The sequence below is a fragment of the Cryptomeria japonica genome, chromosome 6, assembly GCF_030272615.1.
Source record: "Cryptomeria japonica chromosome 6, Sugi_1.0, whole genome shotgun sequence".
NCBI classification, from domain to species: Eukaryota; Viridiplantae; Streptophyta; class Pinopsida; order Cupressales; family Cupressaceae; genus Cryptomeria; species Cryptomeria japonica.
The window spans coordinates 679,233,387-679,248,641 of NC_081410.1; the positions used below are offsets into that span (position 1 = coordinate 679,233,387).

General features: G+C 39.4%; 1 protein-coding gene across 2 annotated transcripts in view; it reads right to left on the reverse strand.

Annotated features, from left to right (window-relative positions):
- Positions 1-15,255, reverse strand: part of LOC131069244 (B3 domain-containing protein Os01g0723500) — a 114,618-nt gene that overhangs the window by 46,895 nt on the left and 52,468 nt on the right. For both annotated transcript variants that reach the window (XM_058004608.2, XM_058004607.2), the window contains exons 2-4: positions 12,734-13,190; positions 12,441-12,566; positions 12,123-12,346 (exon numbers count right to left, since the gene is read on the reverse strand). In XM_058004608.2, coding sequence (XP_057860591.2) covers positions 12,123-12,346; positions 12,441-12,566; positions 12,734-13,151 — 768 coding nt within the window. In that variant the 5' untranslated portion in view covers positions 13,152-13,190. The remainder of the gene's footprint in view (positions 1-12,122; positions 12,347-12,440; positions 12,567-12,733; positions 13,191-15,255) is intronic.

The following is a 15,255-nucleotide window of genomic DNA, read 5'->3' on the forward strand; positions in this document are numbered from 1 at the left end:
CATAAGTCCCACGGTCGACCCCATGTTGAGGGAGGTCATAAGTCCCACGGTCGACCCCATGTTGTTAGTAGTCAACAGTAGATGCCAACCGACCATGGTAGAAATGGGCATCCTCGGGACTACCCTGACGGACACTATTGTGGATGGAGGGTCAGGGGTAAATGTGCTCCCAAAAGCGACATGGAAAAAACTGGGAAAGCCTACGTTGTGGCCCCCCATGTTCAATCTGCTAGGGGTAGATCAACACAGGATTAAACCCCTCGGTACTCTCATGGGCCAGCAGGTGATGATTGGCACACAGCCATTCGTGCTAGATTTTGTAGTGATTCCACTGAAGCAAAAGGGGTACGACGCCATTCTTGGGTGTGGGTGGCTCATTGTAGCAAAAGTGAAGCATAACTGGAAGCGGAACACTCTTTCCTTAGAAAACATGGGGAGGAAGTACGTGATCGATCTCCGTACACAGATGGTGAGCGAGGAGATAGCATCCTCCTCTGACTCGGAATCTGATGGAGACCAGTTGGGTGAGGATGGAGACAGACGTGGCATAGAGCCCAATGACGAAGGGGTGTCAAAACTGGAAGCATGCTCGGGGGATGACGGGGACTCTTTGAATGGCCTCTTCCACTGGAAAATGGGAGATTATGAATTATTTACACCCTCGTGCAATGTATTGAGCATCGAGGAAGAACAAGATATATTTCCCCCAGAGTATGGAGAGTACAAGGAAGGGGAGGCCTCAGTGAATGAGACGCTGACACACCAGTTCTCGAAGGGGGAGCCTATTAAATATCAGGAAGCCAATTTGAAGGAGACAAATCTTGGGGGGACAAGTGACCCCAAGATCATCCTTGTCAGAGATGACTGGAATCCAGTGCTGAAGGCCACAGCCTTCAAAATTTTCCTTGAATACAAGGATGTTTTTGCATGGACATACAAGGACTTGAAGGGCGTGCCCCCATAGCTATGTGTACACCGCATAACATTGGTACCGAGAGCCCAACCGGTAAGGAAGCGGCCTTACATATGAACAAAAATTATGCTGCACGGGTAAATGACAAAATAGAGCAGATGTTGGAAGCAGGCATAATCTTCAAAGTACAGACAAGCGAATGGGTGTCTCCCATTGTGATTTCCCTCAAGAAAGAGGCCAATCAGATCCGAATCTGTGTAAACTTCCAGTGTCTGAACGCTATCACTATTAAAGACCCGTTTCCCATACCCTTCACCGACAGCATCCTCAAAGAAGTGGCTGGGCACGAAATCTATTCTTTCATGGATGGGTTCTCTGGGTACAGCCAGATATCCATCGCCGAGGAGGATAAGTTGAAAACGACCTTTGTGGTGGAGGACAGTGTGTATGCATACAACCAAATGCCCTTCGGTCTATGTAATGCACCCGCGACTTTTCAGCCCATCATCTTGCACATCTTCGACAAGATGTCCGTGGGGAACTTCAAAGCGTTTCTCAACGATTGGTCTATTTACAGTGGACAAGACATCCACCTAAAAGCCCTCAGGGAGTGCCTGGAGAGATGTCGAAAGGCACGGTTGGCCCTTAATCCGAAGAAATGTAGATTCATGGTACCACAAGGAAGATTGCTTGGACACATTGTGTGTAAAGAAGGATTGAAAATGGACCCTGACAAGTTTTGGGTCATAGTAGAAATGGAACCTCCTGCGGACGTCACTGGGGTAAAGTCCTTCCTGGGTCACATAGGGAAGCGGAGCCACACATCAAGACAAAGCCACAGAGCAAGGCAATGAAGAGCTAAAGACAAGATTGATGGGAGCACCCATATTGGCATACCCGAATTGGGATAAGGAATTCCACGTTCACGTGGATGCCTCAAATTATGCCATTGGGGCTACATTAGCCCAGGTAGGAGGACACGGGTTGGACCATCCCGTTTATTTTGCGAGCAGGTTGCTCTCGAAGGCTGAAAAGAACTACAGTATGACTGAATGCGAAGCCCTCGGCATGGTCTATGCCGTACAGAAATTCCATCATTACCTACTCGCTACACCATTCACATTTTACGTAGACCATCAGGCACTCATGTACTTGGTAAACAAGCCTATTATCCAAGGGAGGATAAGTTGTTGGCTATTGCAACTATAGGAGTTCACATTTACAATTGTGGTAAGACTGGGGCGAAGCCATGTCATAGCCGATCAGCTATCCCAGATCAAGTCGGGGGAACCTCTGGAGGGAGTAAATGAGGATTTCTCGGATGCGCACTTGTTCCAAATAGCCGTACTCCCTTCGTGGTACAAGAAGATTGGAGAATACCTGTCGACGTCTCGATTCCCAGAGGATATGCCCCCAGGGGAACGGAGGAAGCTAGTACTAAGAAGCAGGGCCTTTTCACTAATCAATGCCTTACTCTACGAAATGGGGCCAGACCAAGTACTAAGGTGTTGTGTCATGGAGGAAGAAGTCCCCAGTGTATTGAGGGAGGCACACGAAGGACCCGCAGGCGGGCATATGGGCCCAGACACTACGGCCCGCAAGGTGCTTCTGGTAGGACTGTGGTGGCCAACCGTACATCACGATGCCAAGGAGTGGGTCGTGGGGTGCGACACTTGCCAACGGGCAAGCAAACCCTTGAAGCAGCACTTCATGCCCCTCAACCCTTCGCACACACAGGAACTCTTTGAACAATGGGGACTCGACTTTGTAGGGCCTCTTAAGGCTAGCTGCACACAACAGTGTCGTTACATTGTGGTCGCGACGGAATACTTGACTAAGTGGGTGGAGGCGAGGGCTCTTCCGGATAACTCCGCAATAAGCACGGCTAAATTTATCTATGAACAAATCATTACGCGATATGGCATACCTATTCAGTTGACCAATGACTGAGGGGGCCACTTTGTGAACCATGTCATACGGCTATTGACCACAAAGTTTGAGATTTTTCACTCATTGTCGAGCCCGTACTACCCACGTGCGAATGGGCAAGCCGAGGCCACGAATAAAATATTGGTGTCGGTAATCTACAAGTCTTGAGGAGTAGAAAAGGAAGACTGGGAAGAAAAGTTACCGTCCGTATTATGGGCCTACAGAACGACTTACAAGGTGACCACCGATCAAACTCCATTTCAACTGATGTACGGTCAGGAATCTGTGGTGTCTATCGAATTTATAGTACTGAGTCTTCGAATAGCAATTGAAAATAGACTCGGAGACATGGAAAGCCTACGGGAGAGGCTTTACAACTTGAACAAAACTGGACGAGCATCAAATGGTGGCGCAATGGGCCACGGAGGCCGCGCAAGCGAGAAGAAAAGTATGGCACGACAAACATTTAAGACGATGGTCGTGCTATTGACCCCTTACTGGAAGTGCCATATGCTTGGTCGGGTTTTTGGCTCTCTACTGGAAACAATGATGATAAGGCCGTGGTTTTGGTAGCCCACTAGAAGTGAAGATGAGGCAAAGCCAGGTTTTTGGAGCCACACTGGAAATGTTATATAATAGTCATGGATTTGGACCTCAAGTGGAAGTGGTCATCAGCTGGTTGTGGATTTGGACCCCAAGTGGAAATGGTCATCAGTTGGTTGTGGATTTGGACCCTAAGTGGAAGTGGTCACTAGTTGGTCGTGCTTTTAGGCAGTCACTGGAAATGATAGCAAGCAGGTCGGACTTTTGGAGGGTAAGTAGAAATCATGTGAAACTAGCCGGACTTTTAGGGGCTCACTAGAAGTTGGTTCAAGCAGGTTGTGGATTTCACCAACAAGTGGAAGTCCGGGGATTTCAGCATGAGGTGGAAGTGAGGATGACTTCTCCAAGTTATAAATCCTTCTACCCTTCATCAAATTTTCATTTGCTTGATCTTCATAAAGATGTGAATAAGCAATGTTTCCTCTCCTTCTCCTTCATCAACCTTGCTGCCTTCAAGCACCTAGCTAATCATTTAACTTCACCTTCAATATGATGCTAACCATCCTTCAATTTGCTCTCAAACAAGCTTAGCACACACGGGAGAATTTTCCTCTAGGTTGTGGATTTTGAGGGTATGAAGGAAGCTTCCTTGATTCTCACCTAAGGAATCCCACATGCTTGCTTAACTACCTACCACACTTAAGATTCATTATGTCATGACCTAGAGATTGCACTGTGAAGCATCACCTTGACTCCAACTATCACTTAGCTTGCACCTATCACCTAAGAAGACCCAAATCTAGTCTAGAGGAAGACTTGATTACTACCAAACTACCTGTTGTGCATATCACACACCCCACCCCGTCTCTGCGATAGGGGGCCCTCATCATGTTTAATATGCCCAATAGGAGAGAGGAAGCCCCGAGTTTGGTGGATAGAGAGGGCATGTAATAATCTCAGCTAAATGAAAATCGTGAATTTCATACAAAATGGCTGAAAATGGCAAAGCCAAGTTTGGCATCAATTAAAATCGCGCAGAAAACACCTTCAATAAATCTCGCATTTGTATCAAAGGGCCCGAAAATGAAAGGCCGGCAAACCCTTGCAGAGTGACCATGCACAAAATCATTAAGGCGTCAAAACGCGAAATGCAAAACTGCTTCAAGCCTCACAAATTGGCCTCTAGGGCCAAAAACGCAAAGGCCCCCAAAAATCGCACAATTTCTCTTTAATGGCCGAGCTTCCGAATAGGTTCAGAATTGCGCAAAATGTCTCAAATCGCCGAATTTCAGTAAGGTCACGACAAGTTCTAAGTCACACATTTCAAGCTTGTTGGCCAAAAATCACAAATGGATGACATTCGCACGAAGAGGACAAGGGGCCCGATCTTCTTAGGGCGTCCAAGTTCAAGGAAGCAAAAAAAGAAATTCGCGCATTTTTGCTAATATGCCCGAAATTTTCAAAGGAGTAAACTCGCGAAAATCGGCTCATTTGCCAAATGTAAAATATTAAAATTGCAAAATGGCTCTATGAACCGAAAAATCAAAACCCTCATTTCACCCGAAAATGGCCTTCTAACCCGAAAACACAAAAATAAGAAGTAAAGGCGTTTTAACTTTAATTTGCAAAAAGGGCCTTTTAGGCCGAAACCGCATGAAAGTTTTAAAATGAAAGTTCGCATTTATGCTTAAAGACCAAAAACACCAAAAGCAAATGAAAATCGCAAGGAAGTTTGCAAATTTGGCCAGTAAGCCGAAAAACTTAGGAGAATAGCAAATCGCGCCAAAGTCATCTTTTACCTGAAGTCACGAAATAGGAGGCAAAACTAAAGTCGCCCGAAATCCCCTTAGAGCCTGAGATTGGCAATAGCAATTTATGCTGAAAAGAAAGAAGAGAGACATTCGCGTGAAGAGGGAGAAAGGATCCGAGTTTGCAAAAGCGCTCAAGGGGCCCGATCTCACAAATGATCCAATCAACCCGAAAATCACTAAGTTAACAAAAGTGTCAACTAAGCCGAAAATGACAGACTTGCAGAACGTGGTTCTAGGCCGAAATCGGCTGGTGAGCTAGAAAATAGGAAACAATAAAAAAAAAAAGCTCACAAAAGAGGCCTTCTATCCAAGAATCACTAAAACAACAAAATCGCACATTTTGTGCAAACGGCTCGAAGTTTTTGTAAATTTTAAGATCATTTCACATTCTGGTCAAATAGGCTGAAATTCACAAGGGGGGCATTGCGATTTGAAATGAATCATTCACCTACCAGATAAAATCGCGCAGAGAGGTTAAATTTGCCAAAATTGAAGGGTGGCATTAAAATGGAGTTGTCGGCCAGAGGAGAAAGCAAAAACATTTAAAAGATACATCTCACAAAGAGCTTCTTGAGCCAGACGTTAAAAAATTTAATGTTTGTTAAATTAATTTAATTAATTTTCAAATTGATTTATTAAAGTGAGATTGATTGTTCACAGGCCGAAGGCATCATCCCAAAGAATCAAGAGAAGGCCCGAGACATCAAGGAGACAAGCGCTAAAAGCTGAAGAAGAAGATGCAGGAGCGCGAGATATAAACTGAGCATGGGGAAATGTGTCACTATGCCACCAAACCACAAAGCTGAAGTCCACCACCAGGACCAAAGACCGAAGAACACTCCGAATGCAACAATCATGCATTCTCGAGAAATACATAGCTGGATTTAATTCCAGAAGTTCAATTTTTGAAAACTGAAACTGTTTTATTGTAAAACTGCCTGCAGGCCCCACTCAAGATATTTTAAAACAGAGGGGACACAGGTCAGTTATGCCCAACTACCGGATAGACTCAAATCAAATCCAGATAGTTGCAGGTAGTTGGGATAGTGGTTGGATAGATGACTGAGAGTTTAATGGGCATGGGTTAAAGCTGCCAGCTTCTCGAAGGCAGATTGCAGCCCTTGGATGCAATTCATCCTAGCCTCTAATTCATATTGTAAAATCTATAAAAGGCAGAGGCCTTTCTTTTTTTAAGGGTTATAATTTTGTGGTTAGAAGTCTTGTAGTTAAATTTTAGATTTTAGGAATAGGTTAGATTTTAGGAATAGCATAGAGATGCTATAGAAATTGTTGTAATAGGCAGCTGAAATCAATATATAGACATTGATTTGGTGTTTATCATCTTGTTTTGTTTGTTTGCATGGTTTCTTTCAGCTAGTTAATTTTAGAATGCAGGGATTTTTTGAGTGCAGGGTTTTTAATGGTGAAGTGTAGAGGGGTATTTGATGCATTTTTTATTCATACCATTGGGGATTTGTTGATTGTAGGTCACCGTGCATGGTTAGCCTGAACCCAAAATGTGCTTAGTTCAACTGCAGGTGTTCGTCTTTAGGCTGCACCAAAATTGGATGCCTAAAACGAGTATCTCCGGTCTAAAAACCCTTCATCCCTTGGAGCTTGCACCGTTCTTGTCTAGTTGTGAGGATGTCTCTGGTAAAACAAAAATTCGTTTATTGAAATTTGTCTACCCGCTGCATCAACTGTTATCATCCTTGTCCTTAGGCTTCCTAAACCCTTCCCTTTTGATTTTATTTCGCAGTCCGAAAATCGCAGCAGATTAGCTTGTTGCAAAACGTAAGACCCCTTGTGTTTCCAGCAAATCACATCGACCGTTGAGCTATCCTGCAGTCAAGAACTAACATTTGGAACCTTGAGGTCATTCCCATTGATCAACTAAAACAGCATTAGGGCTTCCTTATACAAGAGAGGAGAGGATACTCGGCGAGATCATTCTATTCTGCATTGATTGGAGAGAGTCGTAGTTCCGCAATTTTGGCCACATCAATACTACCCAACTTGATCATTTCCTGACAATCAAAAGCACTTCACCTCCACACAAGAAAAAGGTTAAAGACTAAAGAAACTACTGCCAAGACAAACGACTAAACTAAGACAACTAACCTACAAGCAAAAAGTGGGGGTCCCTATTTGCAGTGGGGCAATGTGTGAAAACATCACAATAGAAGGTAGTAGGATATAGTAAGATCAATTGTAATCCTTGGTTGACCATCTCTAGTCTTCTTCTATGTACTCTAGTCTTCTTCTCTGTAATAATTTCATGTGCGAATAAAGATATAGTTTACTCTTATGTCTAGTATGCATTGTTATTTGTATTATTATTTCTTGTATCTAATTTATCAGATATAGCAGTAAACACTCAACTTCTCAACTAACTTTGATACCAATTGTTGATGCAAAGTACAAATAAATAACTACAAATAAGATTTATGAGATGAATGATAAAACAAATAATAAGCACACACAACACTGGATTTACTTGGTCCACCAATTTGGCTACATACATGGGAAAAAACAAGGGAGATATCTTTTATTATTTATGTTCTCTGATTACATGTACAGCAGCTCATATACATCAGCAATACAATGCTTAGTACATTATCCACAATGTTTATTTGTATTTTGAAAGTCTCCTCAAAGAAGGCCAAAAAGAATACTGATGGAGGGAGGCAAACAAGGAAGTCCAAGAATCTGTACCCATTGGACTTCACTATCTAACAGAAAGAACTGTTGGTTTTTGTAACTAGGTAGAAAATAAAAGTTGAATTTGTTAGTTTTAATTAAGGTGAAGAGCGGATTCCAATTGCCTAAGGCAACATTGGAATCCGCCCTTAAGGGGCTGGGCCCTTTTACCTTGAAAGGGTAACGTGTACCTTTAGGGCCGGGCCCTTCTCACACGCCACTCTCCTATAGGGCTGACCCTATATCTCATGCCTCATAATATGCCTCTCACCTAAGTGAAACGTGTTAAGGAAAAGGTAATTAATAAATTATATATTTATTGCAAGCTGACCTTGAGAGAAAGGTATATATATGTGTACTTCAAGATGAAATAATCCAATTCATTATTACATACATCATCAGCAAATGCGATCTGCCTTTCTACACTTGGCAAATCTGCTCTTTGACGAACTCCAAGGACAGTTGGTTATAATGCTGCTTCGGCCTGTTGAAGTCATCTTCTGCTGATTAGGTTCTTGGTCATCTAACAGCTAGGGCATCATTCTTCATCACCTTGGCAAATTGCTGTTTGGACAGTAATCAGAGATAAGTGTTGTAACCAGAACATTATGCTCAATACATAATCAGATCTGAGGATCTTTCTTGCTGGGTTTTTCCTCCTAGGAGGTTTTCCCAAGGTACTTGTGTGTTGTGAGTTCATTCTGTTCATTTTCTCTCCTTGTGCTTAATTCTGGAAAATCCTAACACTAACAGCAATCAACATTAATCTGAAAATTAAGATAGATTTCTATTTTTCTGAGTATTATATTAATCTGAAAGGCTAAAATCAACAAGAACAACTCCCCAGATGACTCTTTAGTTATGCTATCTTATCTATATATCGAACAAATCTAGTTATGACCAAAACTGTAACTACGCCCTGTACCATGTGAGGAATTTAGCCCCAATCAAACAAGTCCAATGAATTCAACCATGGCAAAACTATCACTGATACCTAGCCTTGCAAATTGGAAAGATCATAACTTCTCCATATGGTCTTGAAATGTATTAGTATTAAACTTTAGATATCTCCCTTATGCTATTTTCTTTCCTTTGAAACAGAATTGCATTTTTATGTTGTCAACAGTCCAACAATATTTGTATATATAACAGATAGTTTCCAGGCTAAGGCAACAAATCCCAAAATCATAGCCTTTTTGTGAACTAACAAAAGAGGCTGAATCTACTAGTTATATGTATGTGAATATACTTCACTGCTATAGCAGCAAGTTTCTTGATTAGCCAAACCATAACATGAAAATTTTACAAAGAGACTCAATTACAAAGTGTCTAGCCAAGTGGAAAAGAATGATCATTGCAATAGCAATATTGGTCCTTATGCACAATACACTGGCAGGCTTTTTCCTATGGATTATTTGGAGAGGAGAATAACAGTAGAATATGTGAAAAATCGGGTACACTTCCCAAGAGCCTTATCAATACTATATGGAATCAAATCTGAATAACAGCACTTAATTACACCCAAAATTCAACCACCAAGTTCAAATTGAAAAACATGATCGACCTACAAAGGAACCCAAATCAGAACATTCTCATTTGCTATTTCTTCCAAATATTGACCATAGAAACTGCAAGCAAATGGGCTTGGCCTAAAGCTGGCTGGTACAAACTAAATTTTGTGGTAGGGAAATGAAACCCAGGACTGGCAAGAAATGGAGGAATCATCTTCCCAAATAAAGGCCAGCATCAGAGTTCTTGTAAGTAGTATATTGGCCATCATACCAGCAATATGACAGAATATCTTTGTATTCAAATTGCCCTCTCAAAGGGTAACACTTACTATCGTATGGAAGGAGATTCAACACTAATCTTGGGCGTGATCAAAAACCATGATCATCAACCAACACATCAAAACTCCATTCCAAATCCCTATAAAAGAAAGCAATGTGAGAATAGATTGTAGTGCCATTCCATAGATTAAATAAATTTAATTAACTTCTTTTATTTACAACATCCCTATTCTCATCATACATCTTTTTTCTAACCCTCTCCACCTTTCATTATTCTTTCCAACACCTAGCACTAAAGAAACTTTGAAGATGCACATAGTCCTCCCTTATACATTTTCCCTCCCCCATTTTTCCTCAAAGCAGATCACTATAAGCAATTTCTCCTGGACTGCACTCAGCCAATGCTAGCATATATTACTCCTCTTCTCTACAAGACTGATCATCCCTCAACTCTATGCCCTTTTAGACATTTACTTTTCCACACATAATATGGATTAGCCACAACTATTTAATCCTCATCACATCTTCTTAGAGAGATATAACAACAAAATCTCTTGCTTAAAAATAAGCAGATAACAATGCAAAATCACCACACTCAGCATGGAAGCAAACAGCCTAAAGTTAGTGATTGGAAGACAACTGATCCTAAGCCTAATGACCTCATTCAGAAACTACAAGACCTGCTCTTAGATCCATAGAGAATCTCTCTTGTTGGAGCCAATTAGAACTTTAAACAATCATAACCTTATAACATTAAAATTTTACATCCTCGTGAACCTAAAACTGAGACCCATAAACAATCAAAATCATATATCATCAATGAGATACTGCCAGATAATAGCATTGTAAGTTTTATTCAAATCTGAAATAATTTTGGCAATTTGATCATATAATATGTCTTGAAAACGTCCAGAAATACTCCCTCCCAGATTGCTATCAAATTCATAAATTTATATTGTTTAATCATCACAAGATGTCTCAAAAACTGATCAAATTTTGCAAAAATGAATCAGAACTTTTATCAAATATTGGAGCTATTAATTTTTCATGAAATGTGCAGCCAATAGTCCGGAAAATATCAAAATGCATACAGCCAAAGATCCCTGGAAAAATTCCTCAAAACTATGCAGCAATTATCAGCCGAAATGAAAATATGCATCAATCTTGGCAATTTCTGCATCAATCAAAATATATCTTTCCAACACTATAGTAGCTGTTCTGGAGTACGGATTTGCATTATTAAATTATGCAACAACATCAATCATAACAACAATAACAGAAGCAACAATAACTTCAAACAAATTAGAATTAAACACATAAAAACTTGAATTGACCTCTCTGAATTTTATAATTTTTGCACTAGATTGTAGAAAAACTTTAGCTGATTTGGATGGATACAATGAATAAAAAAATGCTGATATACAGTAAACAAAATAACAACACACAGCAACAAACCTGAAACAAAGTTTGATCTATTTCAACACAAACCTACAAAACACACAAAATAGAAACTGGTTAAAAACTGCAACTATGTGAAGCCCAAACACAAGCTCTGAATGAGATTTCCCTTTTGAATCAAAGGGTTTTCGTCCTCTCACTCTTATAGCCAATGGATTTTAATCCACTGATCTCCTCACCCAAGGTTCTCATCCTCAGATGCTTGAATGAACCAAGAGGTTCAAACAATTTCATGAAATAGATAAACAGGCAAAAGATGTGAACTGAAGAAGTTGCCCAGTTTATATAAAAGTTGGGGCACAAATTCCAATGTCCCAATAAGCTCACAAATATCGAAAAATAGTAAACAATATTAAATATTTTCTCTCCAAATTATTTCATTTTTTACATTTTCATAACTGTGAGCTCAAAGTAGACTATAAACTCCACAATTACACCCTATCATGTAATAACTTCTAAACTGTTATAAAATCTACTACATTTAGCCTAGAGAATTCTTATGGAATCCTATGCCCTAAATTGGAGATGTAAAATATTAATATTTCAATATTTAATTAACCATAGCATTTGGAAGATTTAAACTCTCTCACAATTATATATAAAATAAGTTATTTCCTATTAAAATGCCTTAACCCACAGGATATATTGGAATGGGCAATTTGTCCACAAAATTAATTTAATTAAAAATGGGACATGAAAATCAAACTTGTATACAGTTTGTTATTTATATAGAGTTTTTAATCTGAAGCCATTACTTATGATTTAAAGGATGTTCCCATTTTTCTATTTAATTTTGTTGACCTCTGGCTAAAATTTGAACCTGACAAGATGTTCCACTGAAAAATGAGTAGGTACCTGTTGAAAACATTGACCAATGCATTCCAATTTCCTAGTGCTGTTTCATTTACGAGTTGCACACCAATATCAAAAAATACTGTGTTCAGATAAATTAATAAAAACAAGAAAAAGAAATCTTACAAGGCGAAATGATGGGCAAAGATGACTCTTTTTCATATCAACCCAGAAATATGGCCCCCTTATTTTATCTGTAAGTTCCTTGAGATGGAGAGCCATTTGATTTCTTTGCCGCCCAGAAGCCATTTGATAATCATAATTTTCAGTTTCGCTGCTTTCAAGCTTCACTTCCTTTTTGTAAGATGACAATGTATGCTTCAGACTATCAGTCTCTTTGATGGAACCACCTGCATTTATACAGTTCAGTCCAAACAATCACAAATCTGTACCTGAAGCAGTCCCATAAAATTGTGATGAAATAACTCAAAAAGAATCCCACACCTGTTTCAAGCATATCTGTACATTCTGTAGGATTAGCAGTTGATACTGGCATTGATGAACTGGGATAGTAAGCTTGGGGAATCTGATCGATCCTTTGCTCTTCAGAGCTTAAACTTGTCAGCTTCTCTGCAATAGGACCAACAAATTATGCATCATCTCTTCTACTTTCTAGGCCCTAACTTAATAACAGTTTTACTACTAAACTTTTCATGTAACAGAGCTCTGCATCTTGTATAGCAACTCTCACTTTAAGTTAAAAGTTTATCATGTGACAAAGAAAAAGTCTCACTTACTTGTTTTCCTTGTAACAGATCTGTGCATCTTGTCATCTGGTACTGTAATGCATGGCATGGCTGAATTCCTTGTATCTATCCTATCTTCTCCAGTCTTGTCTTTGATGCCAGTTGGCAGATTGTTTTCAAGAAAAAAAAGGCTTTGGGTATTTTGCATTTTGTCTTTTTCTTCCATTAGGGATTCAATACTTGTCACAGTGAAAGCACTTTGCTTCTCACAACCACTTCGTCCAAATATTTGGATAATAAAATGGGATTTCCCAGCATGCTTAAAAACTAAGAAATCTCCAAACTCTATGCTATGATCAGATACAAAGCTTTTCCAGCCATGTTCAATAGTCATTCCTGTGCCCGTGCAACATAATTCTGCAGGCCAAAGTTGTCCACTAGGGCCTTCAAGAATAACATCTGGACCCATCCGATCTTTGATTTGTTTAACAAAATTTGGCGGTATTTTCTGCAACCACAACACAGAGTGAAGATGACTGTTGATCCTCAAGCTTGGAAATCATACTCACTAGATTGATTCCTGACAAACACAACAACATGTTCTCTTGACTCTCATGGTCCAATGCAATAGCTCATTCAATGATCATTTATCATATTGAAGTCAGGGAATGAACATGCCATGATGAAATATTCACTCCCTAAAACCTTCCAAACAACATGAGAGATTACAGAATAATGCTTTCAATACAGGATAAACTTATGGGCTGAAAGGAGATCAAGAGTCAAGATACAAGGACATTCTGTGCTAGAATGCTCAATAATTTAAGTTCATCAAGGATGAACTAAAACAAAATAGATAATGGCATCTTGTAAGTTCACAAATGTGAGAACAGCTTGGCATATTGGTTATAAAGAACAAAAAATCATGTGAAATGAATTCCAGCTTAGCAGCAGTAAAGTCAATTTAAATTTCCATTGTTTAAAATTTGTTATCAATCTGCAGGTCCAAAGATTAGCAATATTGATAATGATGAGAATACATATCATTCAGAATAACCTATAAAATAAATAACAGAAGTAGCACATCCACAAACAACATCTGAATGGATATAAAGACTTCTATTAGTCTTGGTGCTGGAAGCATATTTATACATGTGATCATCAAATAGAATTTACAGCCTCACAAGTAGTTTCCTAGATGGCCCCATCAGCACTAAATATTCCCCTACAAACATTATCAGATCCTTCATAACCGCTTTTGCTTTGATATAAAGTGATGTTACCAGTTCATTAGGCCCAAGCCTTGGTACACATATATAACATTGCAAGCCTCTTCTCATCATTTCCTGCTCTCATCTTCATCAGCTGCATGCTTCCTTGAGGGATCTAACTTTTTAAAATTTGGATTTTACTGTTTTAGGTTGACCCACTTTAAATTATGTTTGTTTAGTGCCTCATATTGTGACTTTTTATTTTCTAATATAGAGTACATTTATCCTCACACTTCTCTCTTATAAGTTTATAACCGAATGTACTCTTTGAGTCCCAATGCCCTATCTCTGGGCATTTTAGGACAACCATAAAATTTCTTTATTTCTTTCTTATGCAATTGACCATAAAGAATGTTTTCAATGGGAAGTCTCGTATAGATGCAGTTCCTTTTACGCGAGGCCACAACAGATAAAAAACAACTGCTAAGAAATACCCTAACATACAGTTTTTATATTAAAATGTTCCTTACATAGTCATTAATGAATTTGCCCCAAATTAAGATGTCGTGCCCCACCTACGATTGATATAGATTGCAGTATTTTATATATATACCCTGACATCCAAATTAAAAACAAGAAAAAATGATAATATTTATTTAAGAGGGCCAACCTAGGTTAAACCAATCTTTAGGGCTGATTTGAGGAATAAATAGATAAGTAAATAATAATACAAGCAAATGAAAGCCAACTAGACTAAGGACTGACCACGTGATGGAAATTATTTAAACTCATTAAATTAAATAAGGACCAACCTAACTAAGGGACATGACTCTCCACCGTGGAAGATATCTAAGGGAGAGAAGTAGGAATCGAAAATCAGAAATGGGAGCATCAGTAAATTAATATAGGAAGCAAAGAATAATATAATAAGGCAGCCAGCTGGCCTGGTTAGCAATTAAAAGGGCAGTGATTGAAATATCCCAATAAAGTAGCAATTAGGAATAAGCAAGGTAGCGATTACAATTATGGCCAACTAACTTGTGGACAAGAGGCAGCAATGGTGAGTAATAAGTATTTGTTTATTAAGCAGCATGAACGGTTGTAACTCTTCAAAGGGTATTAATGGTGGAAGGGTGTGACTCCACACATAGAAAGGAAGATATAAGGAGAAGAACTCCATTTGGGAGGAAGGGCATGGAAAGAGATCAGCAAATTCCAGAATGGCAATCAGGCAGATAGAGATCAGAACAGAAATCCTAATTTGTTACAGGTTGTAGCATTACTATTCAGTTGCGATATGCATAGATATGTATGTAATATGTATGCTTGATGTGTGGGCTCTAATATATGTATAAGGATGTA